Source organism: Mustelus asterias, chromosome 24, assembly GCF_964213995.1.
Source record: "Mustelus asterias chromosome 24, sMusAst1.hap1.1, whole genome shotgun sequence".
NCBI lineage: Eukaryota > Metazoa > Chordata > Chondrichthyes > Carcharhiniformes > Triakidae > Mustelus > Mustelus asterias.
Window position 1 is genome coordinate 6,900,913 of NC_135824.1, and position 20,703 is coordinate 6,921,615.

General features: G+C 39.3%; 1 protein-coding gene across 2 annotated transcripts in view; it reads left to right on the forward strand.

The window, feature by feature from the left end:
• Nucleotides 1–510: 510 nt before the first annotated feature.
• Nucleotides 511–20,703, forward strand: part of map2k5 (mitogen-activated protein kinase kinase 5) — a 290,898-nt gene continuing 270,705 nt past the window's right edge. Inside the window, exons 1-3 of one of the 2 annotated variants that reach the window (XM_078241240.1) lie at nucleotides 511–565; nucleotides 5,784–5,832; nucleotides 9,619–9,686. In XM_078241240.1, coding sequence (XP_078097366.1) covers nucleotides 563–565; nucleotides 5,784–5,832; nucleotides 9,619–9,686 — 120 coding nt within the window. In that variant the 5' untranslated portion in view covers nucleotides 511–562. Of the gene's footprint in view, nucleotides 566–5,783; nucleotides 5,833–9,618; nucleotides 9,687–19,027; nucleotides 19,151–20,703 lie in introns of those variants that run through there. The other variant, XM_078241241.1, reaches the window with a different exon arrangement.

Here is a 20,703-nt window from a genome sequence, read left to right on the forward strand (position 1 = left end):
AAATTTCACCAGGATTCTATTCTATTCAGGATTGGGATTCTATTCCACATCCTCGGAGCATTAACCTGGCCCTATGGATGACTAGTCCAGTGACACTAGCATGCGCCACCCTCTCACCTCCCCCGTCCCCCACTTAAAAGTTAACTTTTTACATAGAAATGCTTAAATTGAAATGAATACGCATTGCAACACAATAGCAGGCCAGTTACCCATCCTGTCCCTTCACATTACTTTATCCCTATCTAATTTTGAATGTTGAATTATTTTTTGTCTTCACTACTAGTCCTGAAAGTGAAGTCCACAGCTTCATAAAGTCTGCGTGAAGTTTCTCCTGCCATGCTCTAAATTTCTTGCATTAACCTTGTTTCTTGTTTTTATCCCCATAACTACTGGAAACAGTTTGCTGATGGTTTTTTTTAATGTGATATACCTATTCTGTGCTTTCGTAACTTCCTTTTACAAACAATAACTGTTTGCTCTGTAGTCCTGTGTGCTCATTTCCACCTTGAATCCACACCATTTAGCCTTCTCCTCATCCTTCTGGAATCCTCCCTCATCCAATATGGTATTGGCCTCATTTCTTTTTACCCTGTCTTGTACATGATTCCTATTAGATACTAGAGACATGTAAACTGTTTTGGTATATTGGCTGACATGATGACTGTAATGTTGTGAGATTAAAAGTTAAAATTGGTGTTGTTAGCAATGAATATTGTCATTAGTTGGAATTTATAATGCATAGTGGAGCTGAGGCCCAATGTTTTGGAGGTTTGGGTTCATGTCTGTGATCATCCATTTAACCAACAGCTACTTGAATTCCCAGGAATCTGAGCAGTAATCCCTGAAGGAAAGTATGTTTGTGTGGATGTTGGTAGAAGAATGGATCTAGTTGAGGTATAAGGGCTTTCACTATCACCGATCTTATGAAACCAGTTTTCTGGGTTAATGCGTGAACAATGGACATTTGGTGAGAAATCAAAGGGTTGTTTGTATCTGTGGACGTTGCCTCAACAATAATTACTGCATTCAGAATTGTAAAATGGAAAGCAAGTAGATGTGTGCTTCTCAGATGCACGGAAATTCCCAAGCTGCAATAGATTTATTTGTTCATCAGACCTTTTGCAAGCATTCTTGCTGTCAGTGATTTGTTGCTAATCATTTTTGTCTAACGCACAATGTGTCAAGAATCCATGTTATCCATTGTTTCCCATATGGAATCCAATTATGTATTCTTAATTCGACCAAGTTGGTATATACAAATTTGCAGGAATAGGCCATTTAGCCCTTCGAGCCTCTTCCACCATTAAATGAAATCATGACTGATCTCAGACTGAACTCCATTTATCTACCATTACCCCTCAATAATGTTGTTTAACAAAATACATCGACCTCCGATTTAAAATGAATATGTGATATGGTATCGTCTGCTGAAGAAAGTTCCAAGTTCTTACCATATTTTGTGCATTGAAATGTTTCCTGATTTCACTCTAGAAAGGTTTGCTGTATGGCCTCCAAGTCCTATGTTCCCAACCAATGATAGTTTCTCTCTATTTACCCCATCTGTTCCTCTTAATACTTTGAAAGCATTAATCAAATAACCCATTAATGTTCTAAATTCCAGGGAATTTTGTACAATCAATCGCTATGTACAGTAGCTAATCAACCAAAAGAAATAATAATTCTTGAAACATTACAACAGAAATTCAAGTTTTACTTTAATATAGACAGAGCTCCTCCAATTCTGAACTCTTGAGAATCCCCAATTTTAATTACTCTAACGTTGGTGACTGTCTTCAGCTAAAAGGCTCTACTAAGCTCTGGAATTCACTTGTTAAACATTTCCACCTCTCTATCCCTCTTTCTTCCTTGAAGACTCCTCAAAACTTACTGCTTTAATGAAGCTTTTGGTCATCCACCTTGAATATTTTTATGTGGCTCAGTGTCAAAATTTGCTTGACTGTTCCTGTGAAGTTTTTGGGATCTCACCTGATGAAAGAGCAGTGCTCCAAAAGCTTGTGATTCCAAATAAACCTGTTGGACTTTAATCTGGTGTTGTGAGACTTCTTACTGTGTCCACCCCAGTCCAACACTGGCACCTCCACCTCATCTTTAAATAAAAGTTAAATGTGCTATTTTAATGCAAGTTGTTGTTTATAGTGTAAAAGGAGGCTGTTTGGTCCATCATATGTATGTGGTCCATTGACATAACGTTAGGAACAGGAGAAGACCATTCAATCCCTCGGTTATACTCTACAGTTCAGTTGAATGATGACTGATCTGCATCTCAGCTCCCTCAATTCCTTTTCCCTCAGCTTTGCTGATCTCTTAAAATCATTACCTAACAAAAATCTATCTATTAATCTCAGTCATATCAGCTCCATTTGGCCTCTAACAGTCTCAGCTTTTCAGAGGTTAGAGCTCCAAATTTAATGCACTACTGCGGATGGCGTCTATCCAAGGCTGTATGCAACTGCAACATAACTTCCTCTCTTTTGTTCCAACTCCTTTGAAACAAAGACTAACATTCCAATAGCTTATTTGATTAGTTTTTTTGCACCCTTTCATCGGCTTTTACTGATTTTGTGTAAGAGAACACAACTTGTCACAGCTGTTCAATCAGAGTACCTACACACTATCGCCACTCTGTGTCTCCTACCTGCCAACTGGTTTTTAAAAAAAAAAGTTTTAAAAAGTTTTATTTATTAGTCACAAGTAATGCTTACATTAGCACTGCAATGAAGTTGCTGTGAAATTCCCCTAGTTGCCACACTCTCCTCCAATTCCATAAATTCATATTTTAAAAAAATAACATTGTTATTAAATGCCTTCTGAATAGCCATATAGATAAGAACCATAGACACTTCTTTCATTCGTCAAAAGTCTCAAAACATGCAACTAGATTAATTAGACGTGACTCACTTTTCACACTGCCATGTTGGCTCTCTCTGATCAGCTGATATTTAACAGTAATACTAAACATCCTTGACCAGGCTTAGTGTCACTGCCACTTAACAATATAAAATGTTAAAAATTTGAAATTTGGTAAGAAATCTGTTCATGAAACCATAGGAATCCATTCATAACCCTCCATAAACTATCATATATATTTTAAATAAATCAGACTGCTTGGTTCTTGCTGTCATGTATTATCTTGAAACTGTTCAATGAAATCAGTGGCTTGTAGCTTACTGACAAGCATCCTTGGAAACATAGAAAATAGGAGCGGAAGTAGGCCACTCAGCCTTTAAGCCTGCTCTGCCATTCAGTATGATCATGGCTGATCATTTATCTCAACACCATACTCCCACACCATCTCCATACCCCTTGACATCTTTAGAGTGTAGAGATCTATCTATTTCCTCCTCAAATATATTCAATCAGTATGTAACCATTTGATTCTTCTTGTAGAACTAGAGCAAATTTATTGATACTCCTGAAATGTGATACACTCGTAGACACATTGTTTCCCATAAACACAATTTCTAAACAAACTGAAGTAATCATTTATTTTGAAGGGAAATTATTTTTATTCATTGTACCTTGCTTACCCATACTCATTGTTTGCAAGTAATAATGGTATAAATATAACATAACTGAGAACTTTCGCATTGCCGCTTACTAGTCTAGTTAGAAAATCAATCGGGGCTTTCTTCACATTTAGAGGAAAATGGGAAAATATTCTGGGATTTGTTTCTTTGTAGCAGAAATGAATGGCCTGATTTGTGTCAATTTGCTGTTGTAAATAATATGTTTTACACAAAATTTAAAACTTTGGGATCCATTGCTATCTTTTTGGGAGTCATTCGGCAAAATGCATGCCCCTTTGCCATACTTGATATTCTGGTTTTCAGCAATAATGGTGTCTTCCTGAAAGTCCTGAGGCTTGATTTTGATCGGTGCTCAGCTGTTGTCCAATGAGTTGGCAAATGAACTTGAATCAGAATAAGGTATGCCAACTTCCAACAGCTGAGCACTGCTGAGAGTGGAGTCCCAGAGCTGTAATGATTGTGCAGCAGTGATCATCAAGGGTTAAATCATTTTCATCATTTATTTATCCTTCTTGAAAAATGCAATCCATTGTCAAAGAGACAGAGAGCTAAAGAAACAGTATCTCTTAAGATCTTTGGTTGCAGTAGACAAAAAATGTAATTTTCTCCCTATCCGGTGTAGTATTAAGTATTGCACACACAATTGTGTTGCTGTCATACTCCAAATACGAAAGGTTCTTGAATCTATTTTTAAAAAATCAGACATTGGGATTATACATAGTCATAACTCTTAGTAAATCTCGGTTTGAATCAAGTCGAGAGAGACAAGAAAAATACTTTCATGCGGGGAAATCAAACATTGTTCGAAAGTTTTGTTTTCTCTGAAAGGGCCGTTGGCTGACCTGAAACACCCAGTAGCATTTTCAGGAGCTGACATTCATTTATTCTGCGTTCAATGTTGGAAAGCAATGAATAACTTTGAAAAATGTGAAGAAACATCAAACCTAATGTTTGAAGATGGAATGACTGTGTGTTACATCATTGCCATGCACTTTAATGATGCTTTGAGATTTGACCTTTTGTCCAATACAAAAATATATATAATGCTTCAGGTGAGCAAAGGTTTAAATCAGAAGGACATCTTTGATGTTCACAGGTGTGATTGTTTAATAAATCAAGATAGGTGGTGAGCTCCATATTGTCTTGTCCTTGAAGAGAAAGTCTTACTCTCTCCTGGAGTTTCATATTCTTCACTTAGATCTTGCTCTAAGGCTTTGGCATCAGTAACAAGCAGATACAATACAATAGCACCAATAAATATGCACAGCACTAACATTGTAATCCCACAAGAGATTTCCACTCAAACCAATGAATTACACATTAAACATGACACAGGTTATTTTATTGAAGGGTTGCCAGAATATTTTCCACAATTTAGCAACAGAATTGGCCTAGTCTCAATTTTTTTGAAGAATCAGTGAAAAGACATACTAATTACATAGTTCCACAAACTCTGACAAAGTAGACCAGAGAGTGAAACATTTCTTTTAAATAATAAACATCAATAGTTAAGAACATATGCTGTGAAAAATCTGTAAAATATTCTGTACATTTTTATCTTTGTCCTTGCTACCTTCTATCATTTCCTCTAAAGTAGTTATTTCTTAAAGTTTATTCCTAACTTCGACATTGATTATTTTATTTTCCATTCAATTTCTTCTTAACTTTATATTTATATTTATTTGATTTCCTTCACATCAGTGCTTTTGGCTGGTTGCTACTGCATTTCAGAATTTCTGTGAACGAATGTGTCAATGTCTTAATTCACAGCAGCAGATAAATAACTTATTCTCCTTCTCAAACTACAGTATAGTGTTTGAAACCAAAGAAAAAACTGATCACAATACTGTAGAGTCTCAGTGTTAATGATATTTATACAGCAAATAGATCTTGCATTGCTTAAAGCAACTGTGGGAGCCCCAGTCAAGACTCTGCATCCATTCGAGAGGCAACACATTAGGTTATCAATAGTATGATGCAGGTTTGGGCCTTTGTTTCACATGCTGATCTTAGTCATGGTTCTGGGGGTTGGGGTAGGCGAGAGTGAGGGCAGAGGTCAGACACTATTTAAAGGAAGAGAAAATTAGAGGAACGGTAGTCTGGTACAAGTTGAGAGTAAGTAGCCAACATTTGTGCAGGGAGGAAGGCAGGGAATTGTGTTTTTGATTAATCTTTAAAAGTAAAATCTTCTCAGATCTACTTTAGAAAATGACCAGTTTTGTTTGTTTCTTTTAGGATGTTATTGGCCAGGTGTTGCCAGATACAACAACCACAGCATTTGAGTGTAAGTAAATTAATGGTTAATATGTAAAATATATCCAAATTATAGGAATACACATTATCCACCTTCTGTTTTTATTTTTGTTAATTTTGTTTTAATGGCAGGTGTTCTGTAGTCTTCGTAGAAGTACTTTTAGTGGAGAAATGTATAGGACAAAGCACCCCATCAACTACTTTAAAAACTCACTCCTTCCACCACTGATGCACAGTGGCAGCAGCGTGTACCATATACTAGATGCACTGCAGCTACTTGCCAATACTCCTTCGGTAGCATCTTCTAAATCTGTGACCTCTACCAGCTAGAAAGACAAGGGCAACAGACCACCTCCAAGCAAAACACCATCCTGACATGACGGTTTATCTCCTTTACTGTCGCTGGATCAAAATCCTGAAGCTCCCTGACAACACTGTGGATGGACCTACACCAGATGGATGACAGTGGTTCAAGTAGGTGGCTCACCACCACCTTCTCGAGGGCAATTAAGGATGGGCAACAAAATACTGGTGCTGCCAGCAAAGCGAGCATCCATGAAAAATAAATAGTTATTTTGTATAAAGAGCTATTTAATTTTGGCTGCCTACATATTATAATTGTGCAACAAGTCACAGGTGTGACAAACCACTTTTAAGTAACTTATTACAGAAGTTCAAGAAATTTTAAAGATTAGAGAGTATCTGCATTTGCCTACTATGTTGCATTTGAGCTTGCATTTTTTGTGATTCACTGACAGTTTAATTCTAAACTTTAAAAGGCGCAAATGCATTTGGGGACGGGGTTGGTTAGGGAAGGAGAAGGGGATAGGTTTGGACCAACTTGGATCTTTAAAAAATGCATATATCTATCAACGTTCAACGCGTTTATGTACTGAAGTTTTATATACGTAACATGATTTTCTGTAACAGTAGCATCATCATGCTTTTCTGTTATCCAAAATTATTGATTTTTTTTCCTTTTCTTTACTTGAATGTTGTTGCATGGGTGCTTGTTCAGGAACTTTCTCTTCACTCTTGCCTGGTCTCTGGTATTGTTTTCCTATTGGTTCAGTATGTCTATCATAGCCAGTGCATCACTTATTGGGTCCTTGCTTCCACTATTTGCCACTGAACATTCGTTCTCCCTGTGCTCACAGACTCCATAATCGATTTGCTCCTGCCATGTTTTAAAATTTATTTGTTTAAGGATGTAGGCTTTGCTGTCTAGACCACCAGTTATTGACCATCTCATTGTCCTTGAGAAGGTGGTGGTGAGCTGCTTTTTTGAACCGCTGGAGCCCATGTTACATAGGAACATCCGTTTGCATTTAGGAAGGGAATTCCAGAGATTTTGATCCAGCGACAGTGTAGGAGCAACGATATAGATGGTTTGTGGTTTGGAGGGAAACTTGAAGTGATATTCCCATTGCATCTGCTGCTCTTGTCCTTCTAGGTGGTAGAGGATGCAGGTTTGGAAGGTGTTGTCAAAGGGACCTTGGTGAGTTCCTGCAGTGCAGCTAGGAAATGGTACACACTGCTGCCACTGTGCGTTGGTAGTGGAGGGAGTGAATCTTGAAGGAGGCGGATGTCGTGCCAATCAATGTTCTCGATGGCGTCAGGTTTTTTGAGTATTGTTGGAGCTGCACTCATCTAGGCAAGTGGCGAGGATTCCTTCACAATCCTGACTTGTGCCTTGTAACTGGTGCACAGGCTTTGGGGAGTCAGGTAAGTTACTTCCGCAGCATTCCCAGCCTCTGACCTGCTTTTGTAGCCACAGTATTTATATGGCTGGCCAAGTTCAGTTTCTGGTCAATGATAATCCCCAGGGTGTAGATGGTGGGGGCTTTCAACAATGCTGAGGCCATTGAACATCGTGGAGAGATGGTTAGATTCTCTCTTGTTGGAGATGGCCATTACTTGTCACTTATCAGCCCAAAGTGAATATTGTCCTCATGCTGCATGAGAGTACGGACAGCTTCAGAATCTGAGTTGTGAAAGGTGCTGAACATTGTGTAATCATCGGCGAAAGTCCCACTTCTGACGTTATGATGGAGGAAAGGTCATTGATAAAGCAGCTGAAGATGGCTTGGCCTAGGGCACTACCCTGAGGAAGGATAGCTAGTCCCATTATTTCCTTCTTGGTTCTCCCATATCCCAGGACCACCACCTCCAATGCCACAAAATTCTTCGGTATGACCATTTTGTACTAGTGTACTCCTCCACTCTTGTCTCATCCCTCCAGCTCTTAAAGATTCTAATAGACCTCAAGGCTACCCTCACAATGTACTTGAGTACATGGCATTTCCACTCACTAATAGTGTAGTGCCACACAGAATGTATGTATATATCTAATACATATAAACATACATATATGAACACACTACTTACATCCTTTATCGACATCTTGGAGTGCAATTAAACTCAATTGACCAATTGAGTTTAATTGGTCAATCATCAGGACCCATGGCTGCTGCCTTTAATTATCTACTACCAACTCAGTAGTCATGTTATATGTTGTCAGAAGATTTTCCAGAGTATTGATCAAGGCAGTTGAAAAATATGCTGTTTTATTTCATACACAATGCAATATATTATATACATATTAGGAGCAGGCCACTCAACCCTTCAAGCCTACTGGTTGTTATGGTATCATGGTTAAATTGTTATGAAACATTATAGGGAAAGCATTCCAAGATGTTGATGATGCAAGTAGTGTGTTCATATATATGTATATTTATATGTATTAGATATATACATGCATTCTCTGCACCACTACACTATTAGTGAGTGGAAATGCCATGTACTCATGTACATTGTGAGGGTAGCCATGAGGTCTATTTGAATCTTTAAGAGCTGGAGGGATGAGACAAGAATGGAGGAGTACACTGGTAGAAAGTGGTGGTACCTGAACCCTTGGTTCTATGATTTTCCTCTAATCCACTTCCTCCTACCCAGTAACCTTATTGTAATGAGTGAAATATCCTGCTACACTGCAATCACTAGTTAATTGTACAACAGTGTAAACCACAATGGATGGATGACCTATGCTGTGTAATTTTATTTCAAAATAGCATTGAATTGTTTGAGTTTAATACATTGCTGCTCGATGCTCCTCCCCCTTGAAATAATTGTAATATACTTTTAGAATGGACATGATACTTTCCTTTTCCTTTCACCGAATGTTGTCGGCTTCTAGCTGCTGTGTTCAGTTCAGCAGTCATGTAATCTTTTAAGAATAAAATTCACCTATTGGAATGAGTTAATCCCGATGACACTTGGTCACATTTATTGTGTTAACAATAATAGTGAGTTGGATACAAGTTAGTTGTAACTGTGTTCTATTGAATATTATATACCATGAAAATATCTCCTTTGAAACTTCAGATTTGTAACACTTGCAGTATTGATTTGAATGTTAATGATAACATGTATATCAAATTGCAGAATAGTTGTTTAAGATGCTAAGTGCTTCAGTCTAGCTATTACAAAAATACCATTTGTATCAACTATATTAGACAGACCAGGTATGGTTGCAATGAGCCACATGAACAATTTGTATTGTATTGTAGATTCAAGGGAACTTACTGTTGTCATGACATTGGCCTGGAAAGAAAAAAAAATGTTTCAATCAAATAAATTTACAACGGTCACATAATATAATGCAAGCTGGAGTATGTCTCTGATGTCATTTTATTATTGTCTTATAATCCATTCCAAACTTTGTTATTCTCTGTATCACACTCCTAGCATTCTCTTACTTAATACAAATTGCATTGATTAACTAAATTGGATTCAAAATGCATTTTTGTTTTTAAAGATGAAGATGAGGATGGCGATCGAATCACAGTACGCAGCGATGAGGAAATGAAAGCCATGTTGTCATATGTAGGTACATTTAATCAAAGCCTTTTATAAAGCCTTCCAAACATGCACACTGTGAATGAAAGGAACACTTCTCCCTGTAGAGTGCTTGTCAATTTTATGTATGTTATTAAATACCATGATACAATAAACCTTAATAGAAGGGATAGTTATTTGGTTTCTCATGTTTTGTGTTTGGATCAAAAGTGATCATTTCACTTTAATCTTCATTGATATAATGATTGTTGCTACTCTGCCAAATGGGTTGAATAATTCCCTCAATTTGCTTTTATTCATTAAATCTCATCTGCAAACACAAGCTGCTTTTTGAAGGTGGAATCCAGAGACAGAAAAATGCTAATAGAACAGCGTTCAGTGAAAACATCTAGTAAACAAATTATTGATTATAGTTTGCGATAGTGAGGAAAAGGTAATTCATGTGAGTTGAAAAGTTGCACTTTCCAATAGAAATGTCAGAAAAGCCATCAGGAGCTGAACACTTGTTTGATCTTCCCCCTTCCAGTGCCACTGAGAATTAGCAGCAAATTCATCAGAGACTAGGAGTGAAACCTAGAATGTTTTGCTTTATACAGCATAGTGCTGCAGTGGGCAATACCTTAATCAACTTTCTGTACAAAAATTATGGTAGCCTGAAGTAGAGAAGTGGGGGGGGGGGGGTGCGTGGTGGTGTTTACTGATCACGCCTCACTCGTTGAGGAAGGAAAAATCGGTTCAAATCTGATCGACTTTAAATAAAGCTGCCCCTCAGTAATAACATACTCTTGGCGGCCTTAATGAGCCAAGGGCTTGACTTCCACCCTTAGTGAAAGGAATCCAGCCCTTGGGAGCTGCTGCCTAATCCAATTGGCCAACAGCTTTAGCAGTGCCAGAATGTAGTAGCGGCTGCTACAGGGACTGCAGGCAGTTCCATGCAGAAAAGCGATGGTCCCCTGACCCAGATAGGTCCCAAGTTTTGGGGCAGGAAGGGATTTGCACCCTGGGAAGGGCAGGTTTTGGAGGCCAGATGGGGAGGCACAAAGCAGAAGTAACACATTTAGGGGAGGAGGTGCCCCGGTTGTGCATAAGACACCTCCGTATGACTTCCCCTCCCTTCCTGCTTGCCTTTTCAATAACTTTGTTTAAAAAAAAAATGCCTTTCCACTCTCACCTGTCTGCACAACCCAGTGCATTATGGCAGTGGAGGCAGATTGAGGGCTTTGACTAGGAAACAATCAGCCACTCAAGGCCCTCAATAAGCCCAAGTATGGGGTGATTAGTGAGCACCCCACCCATTCCCTGTATTATGAGGACTGGGTCACAGGTGGGCAGGAAGACTGGGCTAGCCACCCGACATTTCACGTGCTCCCCGTCCTAACCTCTGTCATAAACATGCATCTCCGGCATCTCCATATCATAAACATGCCTACCAGGGGTCCATAAAATCCTGTGTTTTCCTCTGCTTCAAATATTTATCCATTTTCACTAAAATGCAGTTGTCTCTGTTTCAACTGTGGAAAAATATTCCATATTCCACTCATTTTTTATGTGCTGAAACTTCTCACTTAGCAATGATTTTAAATTGATGACGTTTTAGAACCAATTTCCAATCCAAAGGAAATAACCTTCCTTTAGTCACCCTGTCAAAGCCCTTCATAACTTAAAACAATTCTATTTTAAATCTTCTCTTAGCCTTCTCTGTTCCAGTGGAAGTAGTCCCAGTATCTCGAGTCTCCCCATAACTGTAGTTTCACATCCCTGGCATAATTCCAACTACAGCTTAATACTTTCCTGGTAAATTGCAAGATATCAGAATATATGGAAACAGTTATATTTTATGTTATTCAGATGTGACATAATTATGGCAGTGTGCTTTTATCCAATATGCCTACCAGCAAAGATAGAAACTATAGAAGATGGTTTATTTTTTCATTAGTAGTTGTGTAAGATCTATATAGAGAAAGCAATAATGGACTTGTGGTTAAGATGTTAACAAATCAACCAAGCATTTGTCGTACAACCTGTGATGTCCTTTCGTCTCAGATTTGTTCGTGGCTTGGAATACACTCAAGCCTATACAGCCTTGCAGATTACCTTTGAAACTATAAGTTTTTAGGAACAAAAAGAATATTTGACCCAACATATCCATCCCTTTTTCAGAGATTGCCACATTTAATTTGCTAATTCTCAGCATAATTCTTAAATTATACTGTTAATTTAAATGGCCACGCCTGGTAACCTATTGCACAATAAACTTTGGGTCATAAAATTCTGCCTGAAATCACTTTTTACTTCTAATTTCCTCATTCCTTGTGCATCCGTGATGGCATTGAGCATATGCAAATTGAAGCTTGGATTGCAAATTGATCAGACCTGTAGATTGCTAGGGATTTCCTTGCATCAAGATTGTATGCATAAGGTTTTACTGACATTTGGAAATGATCTTTCTTTCAGTTTTGGTGTAGTGGAAGAAGAGATGCTCAAATGATCTTTGAAGACCTCTGATGCGGGGGCAGATAATTCAGGATTTCATTTAACCATCATCACTGACTCCTTGACTTGTCATAAGCTGTGATTCTATAGGTGTGGCTTGGCAGCAACAATGCTGTAACCTAGCTCTTGAAATTGTATTTCTTAGATCCTGCTGCTTCCAGATCAAAAGATTAGCTTTGAGGTCTTCTCCAGGAAATTGATGTCAAGAGTATTAGTTTTTTTGCCACCTAGGTATTGTGCAGTGTAGTAGCTGAAATAAAACCTTTTTGTACAACATGTCTTTGTTTATTCCTCCAATAAGGCAAAGGCAGAACTTTTCCTCTTTCAAAATTGATGCTCACGAGTGATTTTTTTTGTGAGATACCCATTTTACAACGGATTCCATGTCTTTAATAACTTTCTTTTGAGTTTTATTTTTTAAACTGACAACTTTAACCAGGAAAACATATTTATTTATTCAACAGTTAAATAGGTAAAGAGAAATCAGTTATAAATATTGGAAAGCTTGTTTAAACACAAGAGTTATGCACTGGTTTTCACATGGATATACAAGTCACTACTATAATTGACTAAATTTCAAAACAAATGCATCTTACATTTTGGTTAAAAAAGAATAATTCTAGAAAATTATACCATTTAGTTAGAAAAAAAACAATCTTAACAGTGATGCCATTAACCCTAAAAATATTGAATTTATTTGTTGTAAAGCTGGGGTGTCATAAGTCTGCACCGACAATAACTTATCCCTAAAGTCACGCTAAACCCATTATTCAGCACTTGTCCCATATCCTTGAATGTTATGATCTTTCAAGTCCTCATCCAAATACTTTTTAAAGTTAAAGTTTGTTTATTAGTCACAAGTAGGCTTATATTAACACTGCAATGAAGTTACTGTGAAAATCCCTTAGTTGCCACACTCCGGTGCCTGTTCGAGTACACTGAGGGAAAATTTAGCAGGGCCAATGCACCTAACCAGCACGTCTTTTGAACTGTGGAAGGAAACTGGAGCACCCAGAGGAAACCCACACAGACATGGGGAGAACGTGCAGACTCTGCACAGATAGTGACCCAAGCCAGGAATTGAACCTGGGTCCCTGGCGCTGTGAGGCAGCAGTGCTAGGCGCTGTGAGGCAGCAGTGCTAACCGCTGTGCGACTATGCCACCCAGGTTGTAAGGTTTCCGGTCTCCACTACCTACCCAGACAGTGCATTCCAGATTCTCACCACCCTCTGAGTGATTTATTTTTCTCAAATCCCCTCTGAATCTCCTGCCCCTCACCTTAAAACTATGCCCCCCCCCCCCCCCCCCCCCCCCCCCCCCCGTGATTGACTCCTCAAGCAAGGGGAACAGCTGCTTCCTATTCACCCTATCCATACCCCTCATAATGTTATACACCTCAATCATGTCCCCCCTCTGCCTTCTATGCTGTAAAGAAAACAATCCAAGCTTATCCAGTTTCTCCTTATAGCTCAACTGCTCTATCCCAGGTGACATCTTAGTAAATCTCCTCTGTACCCCCTCTAGTGCAATCACATCCTTCCTATAGTGGGATGACCAAAACTGCACACAGTACTCCAGCTGTGGCCTTACCAACGTTCTGTACAGCACCAACGTTCTGTACAGCACCAACATAACTTCCTTGCTCTTAGACTCTAAGCCACAACTGATAAAAGCAAGTGTCCCATATGCCTTAACTACCCTATTCACCTGCTATACTGCTTTCAGGGACCTGTACAGAAATAAGTACCCCAAGTTCCATCTGTTCCCTGAGTTTCTAAGTGTCCTGCCATTCATTAATTACTCCCTTATCTTGTTAACCTCTTCCAAATGCACTACCTCGCACTTATCAGAGTTAAATACCATCTGCCACTGTTCTGTCCAACCCATCTATTTCTTCCTGTAACCTACAAACTTCTTCACTGTTAACTGGGCAAACCTTCATATTTGGGCATGCAAATTGTATGGGATGCTGCACGTGCTCAAGAAACAAAATAAAGATAAATAAGCAAAGCCTATATTGTGTTAATTATACCATCATAATGATATATTTCAATAAATAAACTAAACATACCCCTTTTTTAATGCCCTCTTGGATTAACGTGAATGATGCATTTGGTGCATTCCAGTGTCATTCTTGTGGAAATCTGCAATAAGGCGCTGAGATGCTGGTCATTTAACTGGGATCTGCAGTGAGATTTGTTGTATTGCGGCAGGCACAATGTTTGTTTGCACACCAAGGTGGAACCAAAAAGAAACAAGGATTTTCTGTGCCATCTTGAGGATGGTTGTTTGGGAATTTAGATTCAATCAAAGAAGCATGAAGCTCGTCCACTTTTTCTGGATTGAATTTTTCTTTGAAGGTGGTAGCTTAATGTTATAAAAGGTTCTTTTACATAAGCTCTTTCTGTTATATCATTGCATCCTCTGGCCATCCCACATGTTTGTAGCATTATGCTGATGAGCAGTTTATGGAAAATTTGTCTTTTTCATGATTACAGGGTGTTAAGGGAACTGTGGATTGTAGCCAGAAAATTGATGTGGAGGAGTACAGTCAATCAGATCTCCACATAACAGCCAAAGCAGCATTTGATGTTCTTATGCAACAAAGCATGCTAGTCCAATCTTTTTACGTGGGGGCCATATTTCAAAATTGTTCACACCCAGGGGCCAATGAGCAAAATTTGGAAAGTAAAAGTTTGGCACAACATTAAACATGAATTTCAAAAATAAAACAGGTATGAAAAGAAACAATTTGCTGAACAACAACAAAATGAGTAATAAAGAGTGTAATAGGGTGAGTGTGTCTGGCTCACTTCCAGTCTCAGGGTGCTCACTCCTTAACTCTCATCCATTGTGCGGGTGCGTGCAGATGAATCAGAACCCCGAGATTGGGAGTGAGACAGACATGTGGACACATTTTGCCCGCACACCGACAGACTCACTCCTCAGGCATACACTCCCCTCACCCTCTGGTACTTGTCCCAACCACCATAATCTCCCTCGCCCATAATCTCTCTCTCCCCAGCCCTTGGTCTCTCCCCCTCCACCCTCCCTCACTCTTACACCCTTCCTCCCTCTCCCCTGACCTCCCAACCTCACTCGCTCACTGCCCTTGTCCCCATCTTCCGTCTCCTCCGCCCTCCCTCACCCCCTGCCCGCCCTCTCTCAAAAATGCAGTTTGCCAGCATCCATCTATTGAGGTGGAAGACTTGTTAAGGGTTACCAAGATTGCTTGTGGACACCTTCAGTCATACATATCTTGGAACCCACCGCAAGTATTGCAGTGTTTGTGCTTCCATATTTCAATCCATTATCCACCAGCAGAATTCCAGATAAAGCTTTTACAAATCTGCTGCCTCTGTTTCTTTTGCCAATTAACAATGGGTGGCACAGTAGTTAGCATTGCTGCCTCACAACGCCAGGGACCCGGGTTCAATTCCCGGCTTGGGTCACTGTCTGTGCGGAGTCTGCATTCTTCCCATGTTTGCATGGGTTTCCTCTGGGTGCTCCAGTTTCCTCCCACAAGTCCAAAAGACGTGCTTGTTAGGTGCTTTGGTCATGCTAAATTCTCCCTCTGTATACCCGACCAGGTTCCGGATTTTCACAATAACTTCATTGCAGTGTTAATGTAAGCCTACTTGTGACACAAATAAATAAACTTAAAAACTTAATTATGCATGCACTGATTACTGACACTTATGCCATGAGAAACAGTTTCTCCTTATTTACTTAATCAGTACATTCATGATTTTGAACATCTTTATTAAATCTACCTTCAACCTCCTCTGCTCTAAGGATAACAACCCCAGCTTCTCTCATTTCCCCACTTGACTGAGATTCCTCATCCCTGGTTATAAATGTGGCTTTTGGAATTTATAATGTTGAAAAGTTGATGGGACACACAGCAATATTTGTTAATAGTTTATAGGTATACACATTTATATATAGATATATATTCTTGTGGGTAAAGTACTCTTGAATCAATTATTATGCCAATGTAGACCTGAACTCACCTGCTTCAAATCCTGGTCAGTGCTGTTAGCTGATCTGGTGGTTAACACTGCTACCACACAGCGCCAGATACTCAGGTTCGATTCTAGCCTTGGGGTGACTGTCTGTATGGAGTTTGCATATTCTCCCTGTGTCTGCATGGGTTTTCTCCCACAGTCCAAAAGATGTAAGTGGATTGACCATGCTAAACTGCCCCTTGGTGTCAGGGGGATTAGCAGGGTAAATATGCGGGGTTACGGGGATAGGGCCTGGATGGGATTGTTGTCAGTGCAGGCTTGATGAGCTGGCTGTCCTCCATCTGCACTGTAAGGATTCTATGATAAACCAAGACATAGCTGGTATTACCTTCCTCAGCATCATTAGAGGGACAGGGAAGAAATAAATGGTCGAAAGTGCATGAATGCCAAACAATCTGCCAATATTCAGTGTGCACGACTGCATATGAAAGATGGCTGCTTGGAAAAGGTACTGAAGGACTGCCAGCACCCAGGTCACCGGACCTCAGCAAGAATCAGCACCTTTGGGCAAGGAAATGAGAACAATGGGAAAACAAAATTTTATAAAAGTTGACAACCTTTTGAAAACAGTTCTAAAATCCAACTGAAAAATTAGTTTTGAAATTCCAATGTATATACTTGGAAAACCAAAATGCAAATCAACTTGAATTATCTAGTTAGTAATTTTGAATGCACACTTGTTTTATGCTGCTATTAGATCTCCATGTGCGCTCACCTCCTCTAACATGGTGGCTGCGCTCCTTGAGAAACATTCTCTGGTGACCAGTCATAGGCCAACTTACTTTAAATTACTTCTGTAAGAATGCCTGCTGTGGCTGCATACCAGATCAGAAGCTCCCATGGACCATAATTTTCCCACCCCTGATGTAAATTATTCACAGTTCAACAAGGTTGGGAGATCATCCCAAAAGTTGTGAAAAAATTCTAAAGCAGAACAGCCAGTCAATACTGACAACTCTGGCATTCTGAATATCTATATCGAGCACATCCATCTTCCCAGGAGGTCCAGCAAATCCAACAGGGAAGTTTGGCAATGGTAGGTTACAATAGCACCTGATCAGTAGATGAAAATGTACTGATCACTGTGATTGAAAATTTTGTAGGCAGAGTATGCATTTATGCAGGGTTCTTTGTAATGATCAAATGCACACATTCAAAAAGGTTTAAGATAACTCTCCACACAAAATGGGACAAAGTTTTTTTTTGACATTTCCAAAAGTAGTTCCATAGTTACTGATCAGATCATCAAGAACATTAAGAAAAATAGTTTTTAATGATTTTTACCATTATATAATAGCTATATGCACCATAAATTTTAGTATCCTTTATGCATTACTTAATAGTTACAGCTCATTAAAAATGAGCCCCCGGGCTTTTTTAAATAACACTTTCCACAGGAGATGACTTTAACCCCTAAAAGACTATTATGAAATTAGTCCATGATGCACTGTGGGATGAGAGGTAATAACTTGACAGTGTTGTATTTTGAATTGGATTAAACTGCTGGTATTTCGTCAAAATTGTGCGTACAAATATCAGTTTGAATATTTTGTTTGAACAGGTTACTAACTGCTGCAAGCACCACTTCTGCAAAGTCAAATCTTGTTTTTCCAATCTTCCAACCCATCCATGATCCTTTCCAGGTTCGGTTATTGGTGACAGTTTGAAGCTTTAAAGTCAAACCATTACCGCTGATTCACAATATTTTTAGTTAATATTAATTAACAGTAATATAAATCACAATCCACCATTTAGAAAATGCGAGGCAGAAATTCAGAGGGTGCGAGGAAACTAACAGTTGTACTATTCTATTTTTCTGCACAATGCATTATTTCTCAGTTCAAATGGGTGAGCAAGACAAAACTGCCTGACTTCATGAACTCAAATTATCTTTATTAATCAGATTAGTCATATATTTATAGAAAATCAACTTGGTGCATTTTCCTCAACCACTGTCCATACTTTCCAGAAGCAGTTAGTGGAAAATGAGAGGGGCAGAATAAACCTTGGCTGGTTTATGGTTGCAGCACCGCTACTGGAGCAGAGGTCAGCTAACTCAGCACAGCTGAGAGTCTAAACTTGGGAGGTTTTCACCCAATGGGTCATTAATACATTGATGCCACATTTGCTCCCTGAACCTGTGGAAAGATTCTAACACAAAAGTTTACTGTTACATTTTGTATAAGATAAAAATATAATGGCCAGAATTTTACCGCCCCATCCGCCACGGAATTGGAGTGGGCTAGGGCCGGACAATGGAAATGTCCGTTGACCTTGGGCGGGATTTTATGGTTTCAGGACGAGCGAGGCCATAAAATCCCGCCCAACTGAAGTAGTTTAACACTTTTGGCAATTTTTCTCAGCAACCAGAACATAAAAGCACACCATAGCTTCCCCTTCTGAGCATTTGTGTAACTCAGCAGTGTGTCTTTAATTCTATACCTAGTTGAATTTTAGAGAAAAAGTATTTTTTCCCCTTCCTGAGACATTTGGCTGTTACAATTGTACCTATCTTTTGATGCTGTTCGCTATCAGGATTGCCACAATATCAGTGGTATCTTGATCCTGTGCAACACTGACGAGTGAGCTATGCTACTAGCTACAATTTGGTGCTTTTATTTCACTATTGTTTACTAATTATTCAAGTTTCACTTTTGCTTTTTTTAATCAAAAATAACTGGATTGTTACCAGTGTAATGCACTTTAAGGAAGTGTGTTAAAAGAGAGCTCTCATCACTTATAGTCCTAATTAAGTGGCATCAACTGGAGTATTATCTTTCAGTGTAACTTCTAATTTGTATTATGAATATTTTTGAATGTTAGATACCAATTTCATTCTGCCCCCAGCATCATTGATGGCCCTCCAAATTGTTCAGTGTTGCTGGGTCTTGTGCAACCAACCTACAAAGCTACTGGCCCTAAAAACTACATAAAGGTGGATCTTCTCAACAATTTGCCTTAATAAATGCAGTGAGTGTGCTTTATTATTTTTGTGCAAAACCTGTGTATTGGGAACTTGTGGCGCAAGTCCAATATTAAAGCAGCTTTATTTTCAATAGCAATATTGTTCAGAGACTATAATTTCCTGCCTGTTCAAACTGTTGAGGCAACAGGGTGTTTGTAACTTTATAGCACGGGAGGGGAGGAGATTGCTTCAGTGATAACAGAATTGTAACTTCCTTTCTCGTTTCCCAGTTATCTGAACAATGGGGCTACTTTAAATGGGTGATGTTGTGGGTAAGCACACGGTTGTTTCATTTCTGTCACCAATCTTCTAGAGATGAGAAGAAAGTCTGTTCTCATTTGTGAGTTTATCAAGAGAAATAAGTTGAAACAACTTCATTCAAATTCCTAATGTCTAACAAAGCTGCTTACAATTAAGTACCATTTGGTATTAAGTCCAATCTTACTCTGGTTCTGTGGCATGATAGAGAATGGAATTTCAGAAGATCAATTGGAAGATGTTGTTGTGGCAGTATAGATTAACTTAGGAGTAATTTATGATGCAACTGGATGCAAAAAGTGGAAGTGTTACATTCCCCTGCGATTAAGCATTAAGACTTAACCATGCTGTCCCATGAGAGAAGCCTCAAAACATTTTCTGTTTTCTATAACGGAATGCACATTGAGCTTCAAAACAAAATGTTACAATGAAAATTTGATATGCTTTCAAACCTTTATTCACCCTGGTTTATTCATATGCCTTCAAACCTTTATTCATCTTCTGGTTCCTCGCAACTCTTCCTCAGTTAAAGTTAATTTAACACTGCAATGAAGTTACTGTGAAATTCCCCTAGTCGCCACACTACGGCGCCTGTTCAGGTAAATGCACCTAACTAGCATGTCTTTCAGGCTTTGGGAGGAAACTGGAGTACCCGGAGGAAACCCACGCAGACACGGGGAGAACATGCAAACTCAACACACTGACCCAAGCCGGGAATCGAACCCGGGTCCCTGGCTCTGTGAGGCAGCAGTGCTAACCACTATGCCACAGTTTCGTCACCATGCCATTTCTATCCCTTTCTGTCTCTGCTTTCTCCATCACTAACCCCCCTCCACACAATGACCTGCCACGTGCTGCCACTGGGGCTCTCTTCCCACATTGCCTACTGTGCTCTTTCCTCCCCTGCCCCCATCAGGCCCTCCCCTGCTCTCGTCTGCCCTCCCATGGCCCCCCCGCCTCCCCTCTCTTGTCTTATACCTATTCTGATGGTAGTGAACAATCACCTTTCTTCCGCTATTGTGGCAAGCTTAGTATCCTTCACAGACCAACAGATAAGAAACCTGTCTTCTCAATGTATATTACTGACACCTTTACTAAAGACTGCTTAATAAATTGCGTACAGCAGTTATATGAATAATGTCTACTAAGGTTTTTCTGCCCTATTCCTTTTTTATGGATCAGCTGATTCTCATCTTGCTTATTGTAGGGCTTTGTTCATCATCTACATCATTGAGCAGTGCTCTGGTATTCCCAGAGCAATGGACAGTGAATACTCCAGTCTTGTGATAAACGCATTATG